A 17,211-nucleotide genomic window follows, 5' to 3' on the forward strand; every position below is an offset into this window, starting at 1 on the left:
TAAAAAATATAAAAGTTGAAGTAATTTTACAATTCTATTTTATAGCTAAGTTTTGTCTTTTAAAGCAAAACGCACCAGGTCATTTCGTTTTGCTGGAACATTTCGGTGCAGTGCAGATTGTGCGTGACAACCGGACTTCTTTTCGGGTCGGGATCCACGCACTCGACGAAGGAACTTTCGGTGAACTCGTTGATTGCCAGCGCCTAAAAATTTTTGAAATATCAATTTAAGTATACTGAAAATTGAAATGTAATTTGTGAAACTGTAAACTTTAATGATACTCTAAAGCAGTGGTCTTCACTTGTGCACAGTAGTGTGCATAGAAATAATCTTAATGTGCAGAAAAAAAGTATAAGTTTATATTTTTTGTAGTCTAGTCTTGTGTGCAGAGAATTTATTTTACAGTAGTTTACTGTACACTGCTCATAAAAAGGATGAAGACTACTACTCTAAAGTATTAATCTCTGTCTTTTATATTTTAATTTTTTAGCATGTCTAAATTCAAACAAGAAAAGGTGCACTTTCAATGCAACGTATGTAAAACAAAAAGCTGGTTTTAATATGCTACTTTCTGCTTTATGACAGTTCAGTTTTCACAACTGTTGCATGGAGTAAAAAAGAAATACACATTAAGCTTTAATCTGTTTCTTTCCGTGTAGTAAAACAGTCTTTTTGGAGACTTTTTTTATATTAACTAAATGTTTAGATGTTTATATTAAAATTAGATAAGTATTCAACTAAACATTATTTGACACTTAAATAAATTTTTTCAAACAATATAAATAAGACTCAAATTTTCAGAACAAAATATATTTCATGCTTTTTTCGTCAGTTGTATACTAAGCAGTAAAAATAAAATTTCAAATCTAACTTATATAGTGAAAATGCAATCAACGTAATTAATAATAATAAAGCAAAGAGTAATTAACAATACATAAGTACTTCTAATTACAATGCAACTAAAAAAAATAATAAAACAGAGCTACAAATTATAAAACAATTTAAGAAAACAACGAAACAGTATAATCAAAATCTTTATGTTTACACAACTTAGGTTTTCTTAACAAAATACAAATAGCTTCAAGTTTAATTAAATGCGAAATGTGAAAACAATTTTTAACAATTTTAAATCTTTTTAAATTATAATTACTAGCACAATCAAGTTCACTATATAAGTTAGATTTGAAATTTTATTTTTATTGCTTAGTATACAACTGACGAAAGAAGCATGAAATGTATTTTGTTCTGAAAAATTGAGTCTTATTTATATTGTTTGAAACAAATATTTAACTTAAACATTATATATTCATGCAGTGAAATTTGTTAAAAAAGTATGTAAATTGCTTCAATCAAAAATAGAAAATAAAAAACGATTGTTTTGTCAAATAAGAGGATTATCCTAAATAATATGAACCAAATAGTATATAACTGAAAAACCTAAATTTTTATTTGATAGTATTTTAAAATTTTAAGATTGTCTAATGCAATTTAATGATAGAAATATTAATTCTTCGCACGAAAGCTGCTGAGCTCAGTGCTAAAAAAACTAGTTTAAGAACTACATGCATTTAAAAAAAAGTTTTTATAAGTTTTAAAATGTATTGGTTTATAAAATTAGGGTTTCTCAACAGGGACTATACCGCCTATTTTGGAGGACATTAGTAAGTCGGGGAAATAACTAGTAAAGGTGCGAGATTGGGAGTGGGGCGTTTTTAAAGTTTAACTGCAGTAATAAAACTTTCACTTTTTAGTTTTCAATTTTACTAATTTTGGTTAAATATAAAGTATTAGAGTCCTAACTGTTGAAAAGCAAAAAAAAAATATCGGCAATCAAACTACTTATAATAGATATTCTGTAGTTTGAATTGAAAAGTAAAGAAAAGACTGTTGGATAATTGATGAAATATTCGAAACTTACACAAGATATTCTAGGGTTTGAAATGAGGAGTAAAAAAGTCACGTTGTAACTACAACTATAATCTATGCCCAGCGAAGACTTTTATTTTCGTAATAATTCGGAATGAAATTCGGAATAAAAAATGCTTTTTGTTCCTTATTAAATGGTGTGATTACTTTTTAAATTTCGGTCAAGGGCGCGCTTATACAAATAAGCTCTGGAAACCCTGTTTTAAACTGTACTGTAAAATTTATAAAAACTTAGAAAACTAAATTTTTAGATTAGTTTTAGTATTTGGTACAACTTAACGGTATTAACGTCTTTAAACTAATAAAGAGTTTTTGTTAAAAAGTAAAAGTGCCAGCTTAACTAGAGCGTTTTTGAGCGTAATTGTTAAAGTATAATAATCTTTATTTCAGACAAAGTGTTTCTTCTGATAATGTTAGTTTTTAACAAAACAAAACTTTGCATGATTACTGTTGCTACTGAAAAACTAAAAAACAATAAATAAACCACTGACTTTAAAAACCAGTGACTCACGTTGAAGGCATATTTTGCAATGCTGATGTGTCGTACCCATGACAACCAAGCTGGCACGCTGTCCAGATTCACAATAAATCCCGCGAACATCTGTTAGAAAAATTGTTATGTTTTATAGTTTTGTTTACAAGGTCAATAGTTCCAAAACATGGCATTGAAAAAGAAAGTTCATCAACTTTTCGAAAGCTGAGTGTACAAACAATGAGCAGGCATCAGAAGTGCACGGAGCGACACTTTTGCACGAAATGGTTAAAGCTTAATTTAAAAAAGAAATTTGTCTATTGGAAAACGGTGTGATAAAAAGTTGCTAAAGTTCTGAGTTGGAACAATCAAAGCTCGTGCAAAAGTGACGCTGCTAATCCCCTCATAAAATACACAGGTTAGAGGTCAAACTGACCACGTTGAACGCGTACCACAGCCTGACGACGTTGCTGACGGCCAGGAACGACGACAAGCAGCTGGCGATGAAAACTGTCGCGCCCAGCGCGCAGCACGACACCGACGTCAGGACGGACAGGAACCTCGCGAACTCCCAGATTCCAACTTTGAACCCTGAAACGCGCAAGACGTATATTTTTGAAGGATTGAATAACAATTGCTGTATCAACAAACGCACGTTAGTTTTAGCTTTTATTTCTAGTGTGTAATGTTTTAATGTGGTTGTTAAAAATGTTAGAAAACAAATATTTACGAAATTATGACTTAATATTATGGTTGTTAAACAGGGTGTTCCAAACTCATTCTAAAAATTGCTTTCCTTGGGAGAAGCTTCAAAAACAATCGCACTCGTTTTAAGACATCGCATCTTAACTAGTTGTTTACTAATTTAAAGTTTTGCCTTACTAGTTATTGACCCCTGATAGACAATATTTATCAAATACTGCGGTACCACTTACGCTGGAAAACTCTGTCTTTAACGCTTTGTATTTTTAATAGAACGAAATTGACTACTTTACCTCTGGATAAAATACTGATTAATAAACTAAAAATTATTTGACTGTCGAACACTGATTTACTGGTCATTGTCACCCGACTAATTAAAATCGCCAAAAGATGATGATTCAGCCCTTGATGGAAAAACCCGTCAGAGGTAATGTTTGTATAAAAAAAAGACTAGCATTTTCGAAATTAATGCAAAAAACGACAGATAAAAACAAGAAGAAAAAAAATGTTTTATAGTTTTAAATAAACACTATAAAAAAATTTAATTGCTAATAACGAAAATAGTTTAGAAAATAAATTATTTAAAAAAAATAGTGTGATCAAGGTCTACTGAAAAAATCAAATCATTTATGTATAAATAAAAGTTTTTTTTTTTAATCAGCTTTGCCTTTGACAAAAAATTTATTAAACTACTGAAAAAACAAAAACTTAATTATGACGTAACAACCTACCTACCATCCAATACGTCACACCTGAGAACAGTATAGGTCCCAAAGAATGAAAGGGAATTAAATTGCCCAGAAGTTTCGATATGAAATAGGCACTTACCCTGTAGTAGCCCAAAGCATGTTCGTGTCTTAAGTACATTGAAGCTGATTATAGACTACATAAAATAAAATAAATACTAGTTTATATTGATAAAAATAACCGGAAAATTTCTATCAGTTTCCTTTAAAATATCAAATTTTAACCTTAAAAATATTAGCTCGAAATTCATTATATTAAAATAAATCTTTAAAACTTGTGGTATTGTGATAAACTAGTAATTTAAATACATATTTATTTTAATTAAACAAAACTTTTTTAATGTACTTTATAGTAAAAAAACTTAATAAAAAGTTAAGTTTTTTAGTTAAGTTTTAATATTTAAAAATATTAAATTAGTAAACTTGTAGTAAAATATTTTTAAGCTCAAATAAAGTATTTATTTTCGTATTTATCTAATGCTAATCTTAGTTCAGATAAAATCCTAAACAATCAGTGTTAGACATTTGATTTCATAACATTATTTGAATTTTTGTTGTAACAGCTGAAAACTAACACAAAAAGGTTTTTTTCTTCATGAAAAACTTCCATAGCGCTAGGCGAGCCGAAAAATAAATAGATAACAAAATTAAACAAAACTCCTATCCTGTTGAAATTGAAATAGTAGATGTAATTTTTACCATCTAAAAAACAGTACATACAATTGTTTATAAACTCAACTTGTTATTTATAAACTTAAAAATGTTTTGGAAAAAATTTAAAAATGTAAATTAAAAGGTAAACTAACAATATCCCTTAAATATATAAATCAACAACATTTCTAGTAATTTTAAATATTATTAGGAATATAAACAGAAAACTGACTTACCTGTTTTGCAAGTCTGGGACTATTTTGTGCCCTAACTGGAAGAATAAAGTACCGTAAAAGAACCCGCTTAAGATATTCAATCCTGTCTGAGGTTTTATTATTGTTATAGTTTTTAGAACAATTTAAATTTTTACTTTTAAGAATTTGAAATTTAACAATAGTAAAAAATATAAGAAGAAAAAAACATGTTAAAAGAAACAAAATACAATATTATTTTTACTCAAAATTACTTTTTATGAAAAATATATAAATGGTGTTTTAGTTGTAGAATAAATGTTTTTTAGTTGTTATATATTGGTTAAGATACACATAAATTTATAAATTTTAGACAATTGAAAGCGTAGTTGAAATAGTAAAAATTTGTTTCTTAAAACATCTTTTAATAAACAAACTTTATTAACTAGAATACATTTACCTAATTTTAAAAATTGTGCAAATCAAGTTTATATACAGTTTTGACTATGGTTATCTTTTAAAACAAAGTTAATAACATAATTTAGTTTCGTAGATATATTCTCTAGATATCGTTCGTACAAAAGTCAGAAAAACTAGTTAAGTATTTTTCATAATATTATACTATCATGTAAGATGTTGGTATCTATAATGTAAGACGTTGGTAGGTTGTTTCAATGGTTTTCTATTTTTAAAGTTTTCCTGAACGAATATTAAAGGGTTTGAAAACTAAAAATAAAAAGAGTGAAAAAATATTTTTTGTATAATGTAGTTGTTTAAGTTTTTTAAAGCCTAATAGTAAAATATAACTACCATCATAGACGTGATAAAATTTAAGGTTTGTAAATCTAATAAAAATAAAGATTTAAGAAATTTGTAACTAGTTAGAATGTACTTGCTGAAAAACTTTAGGCATAAACAAAAAAAATATTTTTAGTTTAATTAAAAAAAAAGTGTTTAGCTGTTTAAGAACTCGAAAATGATAATCAACGATCATCTAACTAAAAAAGATAAAAAAAGTACTATTTCATCGATTATAAACTAATAAAACAATCAACAAAATTTTAAATAAAAGTTTTAATTGATATATTAGCTGAAATACTTTTTATTTATTGATAAACAAACGTTAATAAACAGACGAGTTCGATTCCTGACGAGGCTGAGAAAATCCCTTTTTAAAAGAATCTTCAGTTGATGACGAAACGGATTGACGTCATCATCTGAGTGCAATAAGTTCTCATTTATCTGGCCTGCAACTATTCAGTGTTCGACTTTGTAAACAACAGTTTCGCACGACGTAAGTATACAAAACAAATAAATACAAAACTGAAACAAACTAAGTTAAATATAAAACTGAATTAAATCTTTAAGGTTCAAACATCGAACAACTTAATCAAAAAATAAGTTTTGTCATAAAAACGTTAGTTTTTGGAAAAGTTTAGTTTCTATTATATTTTCAACAACAATAATTAAGGCCTATCAATCAATAAAGTTGCCTAATTCTGTTACACATTGTTTTTAATTATATTTTGTTTTATGTTTATTGTAAAAATTATAAAACAAATTAAACTTTTTTTCTTTTTTGATAAGTTTTACAAATGTTTTAATTAAATTTAAAAGACATTTTAATTTTCAACATAAGTTACAAAACAACTTAATTACTACTAAGGTACTTGGGCTTAAATAATTTCGTTAGTTTTCAAAGCATGAAGGAATTTACAAAAAGTATGCTAAGGTAAAATTAAAGTTTGACCCATACCAAAAGTTAAGAAGTAGTGCTAGTTCTCTATAAAAAAAATAGAATTCTTCCACAACGTTTGACTCTATCATTTGTTGTCAAAATGTTTAAATCACAAAACTTTGAATGTAACAAAAAAAAAATACTAGTGCTATGGAAGTGTTTGTTAAACCGTTAATTTCTTTTTTTTACTTCAAAAATTTTTTCATAAAAAATCAAAAAACTAGGTCACATTTTACAGGTTTTGAACTTTAAAAAGTGAAATTAACTAATAAGTTTTCTTTTAAAGTTTGAACACGGTTAGTACAGTTTAATAATAATAGCTAAACTACTTAGCCAAAACCGGCATTTGTTTTAAAAACTAATTAACAAATATACACTTTAAAAGTTTTACAAACTAACTTTTACAAAGCGCATCAAATTCTTTTTCAAGTTTTTTGTTTGCATCCGAACTCAAATACTTTTCGTTCAACGTCCTGGCCATTCCACAACGCTCCTCATCGGTTTTACTCTTCTGCTCAGTTCTGTCGATTATGACGTCATATTCGCAAGCGTCACCGTTGACGATGTCGAGAAAGAAGTCGGCTGGATTGTTGTGTTCCTCGCATCGGTATCCTGTCAAATAATAAAAAAAAAATATATATTGTTTTTGTTCAAGTTGTTGTTGTAAACAGTTTTACTTTTCTATGCTATTGTTATTCAGAGCAAATAGCTTGTCATTTTTTCAAAGGTCGATGGTTTTAATATTGTAATGGAAGTGTAGTAATTAAGACATTAAACACAATTAATCATTTACCTAGTAGTTAAGACATAATGAATTATCAATAAAACGGTTTACTATCATTTCTAACTCGCTATCATTTCTAACCCGATCATTTCTAACCCGACTACTTCTAACCCGATCATTTCTAACCCGATCACTTCTAACCCAATCACTTCTAACCCGATCATTTCCAACTCGATCACTTCTAACCCGATCACTTCTAACCCGATTATTTCTAACCGATCACTTTTAACTCGATCACTTCTAAATCGATCACTTCTAACCCGATCACATCTAACCCGATCGTTTCTAACCCGATCACTTTTAACCCGATCACTTCTAACCCGATCACTTCTAACCTGATCACTTCTAACTCGATCACTTATAACCCGATCACTTTTAACTCGATCGCTTATAACCCGATCTCTTCTAACCCGATCACTTCTAACCCGATCACTTCTAACCCGATCACTTCCAACCCGATCATTTCTAACAAGATCATTTCTAACCCGATTTAAGTCAATCATTTTTAACAAGATCATTTCTAACTAAATCATATCTAACCCGATCATTTCTAACCCGATTGTTTCTAATCCGATCTAACCCGACAACTTTTAACCCGATCTGTGATAATAGTTTATTTATCATTGTTTTAAAATAAGGATTTGTTTTAAAAACAAACTATTCTTAACAAAGTTGTTTTTTTATTGAAATATAGTTTATTATGATCAAAATAAAACTTAATGTGCAGATAGCTTTAGTTAAAGTTTTGTTTTTGATGTTTATTGCTATTTGAAGTTTGTTGTCCTATTCTAGACCCAGGCATGTTTACTGTATGACACATAACGAAGATACAAAAATTTATATACTTTAAAATCAAAAACTACAATTGTATCTAATTTTTGTAGATCAACATAAAAAGAAATTAACACTTTAGTATAATACTAATTAATTATGACTTGAAGTAGAAGATTTTAAAAAATTTGGTTTTAACTTCACAATAAGCAATTTTAAGGTCAACTCTTTCAACAATCAATGAGTTTCAACAAAACCAAACAGAGCTGCACAAACTTTCATTTTAGAATTAATTTTCAATTTCTTTTTAACAAAAACCTTCTCTGCTAAATTCAGCAACACATATTGAGACGATTTAGTAAAATATTTCAACAATAATTTATAGCAACAATCAGCAAAATAGTCTGAATCACGCACTTTTACATTAAAATAAAGGTTGGATTTACTTTTATTAAATTCATTGAGAACATACCTGAATATCAGAACTCAAACAAACTATGAAAGCTTATGAATAACTTTTCTTATTGATCAAACATCAGCCGGATATACACATTCTCACTTTTAGAGTTAGGTTCTGCCCATTTGTGCAATTGCTTGTTACTTCATTGTTTTTTTATCAGTTATTTTTTTCGCTTTGTCAAAGCATAATCGATACAATTAAAATAAACATAATTGGAATTAAGGTACAGACAGTTGTAAAAAAGAAAATCAAAAATTTAAGTGCATTGATTAACCACTAAATTTAAAACCTAAAGTCCAAAGCACATTAAGAATACAGGTCAAATGATTATCTATCGAAAACATTGAAAAATGGTTTATTGTTTACAGAGGAAATGCGCTGCTAATAAAATCAAACTAAATCCTACACATTAAATCAATGGTTTATAAGTTTAAAATTTGGTAAAAAACTGATAGATTTTAATACAAAGTACCTTATCTTAACCAAGTAAACTTAAGTCAAAGTTGTTCTTTTTTTTTTGCAAAGATTAGTTTAGTTTGAAAGCGAATTCCATATTTAAACTCAAAGATAATTATGAATACATGCATTCTTTTAAAAGTTATTATTTCACAGGTTTCAAAAAACACATAAACTTTGAATTATTTAGCGATTATTAAATATGAGTTATAAATAAAAATAATTAACTTAGTTTGTATAATTTATAAACTTATGACAAAATAATAAAAATTCTTTGTATTGTGAAACCTATTATATAGGTCTAAATTACTGATGAAGATAAAACTCATGACATTTATAGAAATTTAGAGGTGCTAAAAAACACCGATAATAAAGTCAATAGACTTCAAGCTAGCTTTACTGTAATGAATAAAAATTAAAAATGGTGCGTGTAATAATCGTCTGAAAAAATAGTTGATTAAAGGAAACAAAGAACTCGATGGAGTTTTTATAAACTTTTGCTCCTACTTATACTTAATTTAACTATATCTAATTTATTATTCTATTTCTCAACTTTTTTTAGATCTTATTTTGTTTTTACCTACATCATTTCGACTCTTCATAATAAAGTGAATTTAAAATAAACTTTTGTCAACTAAAGTACTAATTTAAGTTGTAATTGAAACATTTCGTAAAATATGTAAATTAAAATAAAAGTTTTGAAGAAGATTACCTAGGCGAGATTTAATTTCCTTTGGACTTGTTATACAAATAAACATGTCTGTTCAATTATTAGTGACTTTTTTTTGCTCTAGGACTAAGTAGGAATTTATTTATTATGTGAAATCAAGACGTTCAATCGACGTAACATACTTTTGCGGCTTGTTATATGACATATTTATTTTAATAGCTAGGTTATACTACAAATCTTTTTTTTTCACTTAATATAACAAAAGTATTTAATTTCTCCTAATGTTTGTTTGTATTTCATTATCTTAATAGGCTTCTGCAGTTTGTAGAAAAATTTGTAAAAGTTATTAAGATGAAACTAAAAACTAACTTTCTATAAAACATTAATACATTAGTCAGCACTAATACAACATTTACGTCAGACTTACAATGTAGTTTTTAGACCGTAATATTAACGTTTTTGTATATGAGTATTACAATTGTAGAGGTTTACTTTTCAAAATTTTCTTACGATAAATTATTATAATCACGTAAACTGCAATAAAATCCAACTGTTATATAGTTATAAATGCTTACTTTAAAATCCTACAAAGAAGAGTTCAAAATATTGTAAAGTAAATGATATAGTCAATTGCATATCATTAACGAAAAACGTCTCTTAAAGTAGATTTACAAAAATATATGAAATAATGAAAATGAAATGAAATTAAGTGTAGGTTCAAAAATCAAAAAATGAGATAATAAAATAAATTCAAATTATATTAAGTTATAACTAAAGTTTATACTAAAAATGTTTTTATGTAAAAAATTAAAATCGTTATGTTTTATAGTAACTAAAAATTTAAATTGTTTTATTATTTTAATACTTTTAATATTACTAGTTTGTTTTTGCAAGAAATCCAGATTAAAAATAAAAATGAAATAAACAAGTAAAATGGGTTAAAAATGATCAGACTAGAAGTGATCGGGTTAGAAATGATAGGGTTAAAAGTGATCGGGTTGGAAGTGATCGGGTTAGAAATTATTGGGTTAGAAGTGATCGGGCTAGAAGTGATCGGGTTAGAAGTGATCGGGTTAGAAATGATAGCGGGTTAAAAATGATAGCGGGTTAAAAATGATCGGGTTAGAAATAATAGCAGGTTAGAAATGATCGGGCTAGAAGTGATCGGGTTATAAGTGATAGGGTTAGAAATGATCGGGTTAGAAATGATCGGGTTAGAAGTGATCGGGTTATAAATGATCGGGTTAGAAGTTATCGGGTTATAAATGATCGGGTTAGAAATGATCGGGTTAAAAATGATAGCGGGTTAAAAATGATAGCGGGTTAAAAATGATCGGGTTAGAAATGATAGCGGGTTAGAAATTATCGGCTTCTTTAAAAACACATTTCGTATGTCAGCTGCAGTAGTACTGTTCAAATTTGTTTTGCAAAAATATAATTTCATTAAATTTAAACTTAATTAAAAACTTAATAATATTAACTCGATATATCAAAGGTTATATTTAATTATTGTTTGGGTAACTTTGGTTAAAAAAGGAACTACTCTATTGCTGAATTATTACTAGTTTTTTCTTTTGCAAATAAAATAAATGAAAATATCACCAAACAGTACTACTGCAGCCGCCCAACATACTGTTACTACTTAAGTTTTGTTGATTTTAAACTAATCTTTAAATGAATATCTTATACGAGGGTAATATGTTTTTTAACGTATATGTTTAAGGGTTTATTTTAGATTGTACTAAAACAAAATTAATTCAATTTGGTTGTTAAAAACAGAAACAACATAAGTAAGTTTATAACAAACGTCGTTTTATTTTCAAAAAACGTTAAGAAATAAACTGAGAGGTGTTATTTTTCATAGATTATTTAACACACTTGAATAAGTTACAAAACTTTTATTAATTTTGAAAATAAATTACTTCTAATGCGAGGAAGTACTTGAGGAAGTTTACTTTGGTCTAAGTCAAAGTTTAATCCCTGCTAAAAACAAACATTTTTACAACAAACGCATTTCTAAAATCAGCAAGGAGATGTTATTAAAAGAACAAAATAAAAAGGTATGCTTTATTAATGTGCTTTAACTAAGTTTTTAAATGCAACTTAGTCACTTACATATCAAATTGTTACTAATATTGTATTATTGAACTACAAATCAAAACATAAAGTACATAATTTATATTATCATTAAAACTGCTCTAAGTTTTTTTAATTGTGTTCACTTAAAACAAAATTAAATTATTACTAAAACATTAAGATATAGTTTACATTACCCTAATAAACAATTCATCGCACTAATACTTATAAATAACTATTTTATCGTACCTAGTGAAGAGAAATGGGGTAGGGCTTTCGTCGTTGGTCCGTGGTAAACCATTCTACCTCTGGCCAGCAACGTCATCGTGTCGAACAAACTGAATATATGATATCTCGGCTGATGTATTGATAGTATTATCGTTCTGCCCTGCTTTGATAAACTGAAAAAAATTGATAGATCAAAGTTATGATTTAATTGAAAATCGAATATTTGTACCTCAGATTAATAACTTTGAGTAATAAACTACTTTTATCGGCTTACATTTAACAATGATGTAAACTATTTTATTATTAGGTACAATCAAAATGATACATATACCAAAAGTATTTTAAAACTTAAACTGTAAATTGCGTTAATTTTCAAAAGTAAAAACCAACGTTTTTAAAGAAAAAACACACTTGCGTGAAAAAATCATCTTTTTTTATAAATCATGATACTAAATCCTAGTTTCTTTATCTTCGAAGCCAACAAATTATTACATACTTATACAAAATGTTTTTATTACTATTTAATGAATAAGATAGTACTTAATAAAATAAAATTTAATAATTGCTTTGTCATTTTTAAACTTGTTTTTTTTAAGTACTATGTTTATTTATTGTTATAATTTACAAACTAATTATGACGTCACGGCTAACTTGTGCCGCTTTAGACTAATTGTAAAACTTTTAATCAAAGAGTATTTTATCTTCAACATTGCTGTAAAAGTTAATAATTATATAAGCTCTTCTTAATATTCATTTAGGTTCTAAGTTTCTAATTTGTAGTTATGACGTCACAACTGACTCGTGCAGCAGCGTGATGACGTCAGAGGCGGTGGCGCTGTCCAGCCCGGTGGTCGGTTCGTCGAGGAAGATGATCGAAGGTCTCGTGATCAGCTCCACCGCGATGCACGCTCTCTTCATCTCCCCGCTGCTGATCCCCCGCAGGTTGTTGTCTCCTACCTTGGACATTTTTATGAATATAAATCTGCGTATACATGTGCATATATTTGTTTGTAAAGAAAGGATGCGTGTTTAACAGTTGTGGAGTTTCTTGTTTGTATTAAAGGAGAGACTTGAGCGCTTTTTATCAAAGCTAAAAAAGTTAAATGTAATTTTGTGTTAGTTCTATAAAGTTTCGTTTGTTTTATTTTGAATTAAGCTTGCTGATCCCGTCTCCGACCATTGTTTAATATTTATTGTTTAAATACATGTTTATACAATTTAACCTTGTAGTTATTGATGTTTAATTTTACCTTGTAATCATTGATTTAGTATGATTTTGAGAAAAGGTGATGTTAGCAGCTTTTAGCCTTTATTATCGACACAAAAAACTGCCGATCTCACGCAACATCCCGTCTCATATCTTGAAACTTTGAGAAAAAATATCTTTCCTTTACAAATTATTGATGAGGAAATATTTAAAAATGTTGATATTATAAAAGCTTTAATAAACCTTTCTTATTAATTAATAAATAGTCGCAACATCCCGTCTCCTACCTTTGATGTTGGTTAGTGCAATTTAATATACATATATGCATGTTTATTTATATTACAATAAAACAACTAATTTTCGTACAATTTACTAAGTTTCAATGTTTGATACGTTTCATCAGAACAGTGTAAAGGACATAGCAAAACTTTTAAAGAATCACAAAAAAAACATATTATGACGTTTCAAATAAAATTGAATAATTTTATTTAGCTTACCTTAAAAAAAAATTATGTACAGGTTAACTTATTTATTGCTTTGTTTGTTGTTGTTTTTGGTTTTATTTTGTTGCTATTTTTTGGTATTGATTAGTGTTATTTGTTCTTTTAAAATACATATTTTGATTGTGAAGACGGGGTTGCTGCATTTCTTTTCTTTTATATAAAGATATTTATTTTTTAACTATTTCGATTAATTCCAGCTATAACTAACTGGCCGTCCGGGTCATCATGTCGCTATCCAGGATTCTACTTATACAATATTATTGGCCTGGTTTATAACGCAACGTGCGCTTTAACTTGTATAATAGAAGTTTCCAATATAACGAGTAAACTATAGTTGATAAAAAAGATTAATATGACTTACTTACTATTTACTAAAGGTTTAATAAATCAGTTACTTATACTAATTTAAACGTAGTTCAAGTCTGTGATAATGATTATATTTACAATGGAATTGCGAAACGAAAAGATGATGAAATACTGCACAACATAATACTAATAAATCGAATTATAAATTCTTTTAAAAGACAAAAATACTTGATTCAAAGAAGCTGAAAACTAAACATTCGTTTTAACTAAAATCCATAAAGCAATAAAGAAGCGAACTAAATTTGTTTAAACCAGATTGAAACCATTCAAAAGTAAGTGCAGCGAAAAGCTGCACTTACTTAAAGTTGCTGCTACACAGCATAACTAAAAGTCCAATTTACGCGCGATATTTTTAATTTATACTGCGCTTAAGAGAAAAGAAGAAAGTAAATAAGAGATAATTACCACGAGAGTGGCACATCGTACTTCTTAGGCTACATAAATGGCATGTTTTGTGCATATGTATGTTTATTTGTTTGCGATAGTTGAGGGTATATATTGCTGCCAATTGTGGAGTTTCTAGTTTGTATTAGAGGAAATGTAATTTTAAAAACATGTAAGAGGCTTTTTATTCAAAAATTGAAATTTGGTAAGTTGAAATAATTTTTGTGCTAATTCTACGATGGCTTGCTTTCTTTTATTTCAAACTTGAGATTGTTTGCATTTGAGTTCGGAGTAAAACATAATGAGTTTAACTCAGTTTTAAGTTTCCGACTTGCATTTAATTTAATAACTTAAAAGTTTTATACAACCTTGTGAATAAGATTTTATTAAATTTTTAAACATACTCTTGTTTTGCACAATTAATCTTATTATTACAGTTTTTTTCTTTAATGATGTAAAATTATCAAACAAACTCTTGTGTCTGTGCAATGGGAGAGTTCGATATCTTTGAGGTTAAATTATTAAGACATGATCAAAAAACTGTAAGAATTGTATCAAAAAAAAAAACGTAGTGTTTGAATCGATCAAATCTCCATACTTAAAATGGTCACTCGCAACTTGTAGCCGCCTACTTTTTAACTTGATAAATAAATAAAAATATACATTTCTACCTTGTAACTGTGGAGTTTCTAGTCTGTATTTGAGAAAAGGTGATCTTTGGAAAATCTCAACTTTTTTAATCGACACTTAAATCTTCATAAGTAGAACCATTTGTACGTAAACTTTACAATAACTCGTTTTCTTTATTTTTAAACAAAGTTATGTAGCATTAAACTTAGTACATAATTCAAAAATTTTTTAAGCCTTCCAATGAAGTATATTTAATTTTGTTAGAAGTACTAGTTTTCAAAACAAACTCTCGTGTCGGCGCAATGGCATATTGCCAGATCTTCGAGGACTCGATCTACCAGTTGCTTCTTCTGATCGACCGAAATTTTTGCGGATATCCGCAAGGTGGCGTAGAACATCAGGTTTTCCCTCACCGTCAGCGTTCCCATCAAGTTATTTTTCTGTATGGGAGAATTTAATTTTAATGATGTATAGCAAAACTATTTTTTTACAAAGATAAAGACAAAATTTCAGTTAATTACGTTTCTAATTCATATAAAATAAAAAATAATCAATTGCAATACATATATGAATAAAAACCTGTTTAAATTATATTTAAAAACTAATTAACTTTAAAATACTAGAATAAATCATATTTTTTAAAAGTTTAGTAACCATAGTTTTTGTTAACTTATTCAATCTTTTATGATTAATGCTTAAAAGACAGTTGCTTTTTGGTTGGTTGATGAAAATCCAACAAACCATATTTCGGAGATGATTTAAAAAAACATTTTAGATTTAAAATCAGTCTACTTTTTGCAAAACAAAGATTTGTAGCCTTTTATGAAAACAAAATTTACTCAGTTCTTTTTTTTAATACCAACAATTCAGCAAACCTGAACCACATACCCGCTAATTCTTTTAAAATTTTCAGGTAAAACGTTCCCATTCAATTTGACCGCACCGCTGACGTTTTCCGCATTTTTACGGCCAGCTAAGACATCTAAAAGACTGTGAATAATAGTTGTTAGTAAAATACAAGGCAAACTACCTTTATAACAAATTATACCGTTTGGGTATTGAGTTTTGTAAAAAGTTAGTACAATTTAATTATAGCCACTTTATTCGTTTTCAAACAAACGTCAATATCTACATTAGAGTTATTACTAATTACAGCTAAAATTCACTTTTGGTACAAAATTTAAGTTAATGATAATTTTTTAACAATGACTTTAAACTAAGTGTTGTTTTACTAATAAAATTTTGTAGGAGAGGAAATCTAAAATACTATAAATAGTAGTTATCAATTAATTTCAGAAAAATTAATGAAAAAAATTTACATTGTTTTGAATGTTGTCAAAGGTTAGCTCAACCTACAGAAAATAGTACATATACATTATTTTGTATAATTAATATGCTAATAACAGCAAACAAGAATGCCTGTTTGAAATAACAATAAGTTTTAAATTATAACTGCGAACTAAACTTTTTTGTACTAATAAAAATTTGTTTTTTACAAAAATCAAAATAGACCACTTTGAAAAATTAAAAGTTGCTTGAAAGTAGAAACACAACAGTCTTAAATCCTTTACCAAAACAGCCTCTCTTTAGGAAAAAATTATTCTCTTTAAAAATTCTAAAGTTATTGAAAGTTTGTAGTTATGTTTAAATTATAACTCACTGTGGATCGTATAATTTTAATCTTTGTACCACATGTTTCATGAAAAATAACAGCCAGAAAGTAGAACCTACAATCACAAACAAATTTACTAATTTCTATTTGTTATCAGTATTCCTTGCAAAAACAACCAGTCAAGTATAAAAGCTGTTGACGAATTGCGAAAAGTTCAAAAGTGACGAGTGAATGAAAAGCTTCTAATGTTCAGCAGTTTAAGAAGCATTCGTTTGGCTCCCGAAAACATTTTTGTGTGCTAAATGTGTGCAAAGTACAAACTAACGAGGTTTTTCCCGATCCGGTCGGTCCCACGATGGCGTTCAACCCTGGCTTCATTATTCCACTGTATAAAAACAATTTCTTATGAAAAGCTGAAAGTTAACTACAAAGAGCTAGTGTTGAATCTTAAAATTGAATTTGAAGAGTTGTAGAGCAGTGAACGTTTAAAAATACAATAAATAGCAGTTTTTACCTCAAATTTTTAAGCACATGCTTTCCTTTCTTGTCACCCGATTTTTTGTCTAAAGCTTAAAAAAACTTAAAATTAGTTCAATACGGTGTGCATTTAGCTAAAATAAATTGACAAAGCGTTTTAC

General features: G+C 27.9%; 1 protein-coding gene across 1 annotated transcript; it reads right to left on the reverse strand.

Moving 5' to 3' along the window:
• Positions 1-2,801: 2,801 nt before the first annotated feature.
• Positions 2,802-16,960, reverse strand: LOC145832441 (broad substrate specificity ATP-binding cassette transporter ABCG2-like). Its single transcript, XM_082939756.1, has 7 exons — positions 16,899-16,960; positions 15,837-15,951; positions 15,249-15,401; positions 12,671-12,828; positions 11,893-12,044; positions 6,826-7,038; positions 2,802-2,989 (listed from the first exon to the last, which is right to left on the reverse strand). Exons 1-7 carry the CDS (start codon positions 16,949-16,951, stop codon positions 2,802-2,804), a joined length of 1,032 nt encoding a protein of 343 aa, XP_082795882.1. The 5' UTR covers positions 16,952-16,960.
• Positions 16,961-17,211: the final 251 nt, after the last annotated feature.

This window comes from Thalia democratica, chromosome 3, assembly GCF_965202585.1.
Source record: "Thalia democratica chromosome 3, ktThaDemo2.hap1.1, whole genome shotgun sequence".
In the NCBI taxonomy this organism is placed as follows: Eukaryota; Metazoa; Chordata; class Thaliacea; order Salpida; family Salpidae; genus Thalia; species Thalia democratica.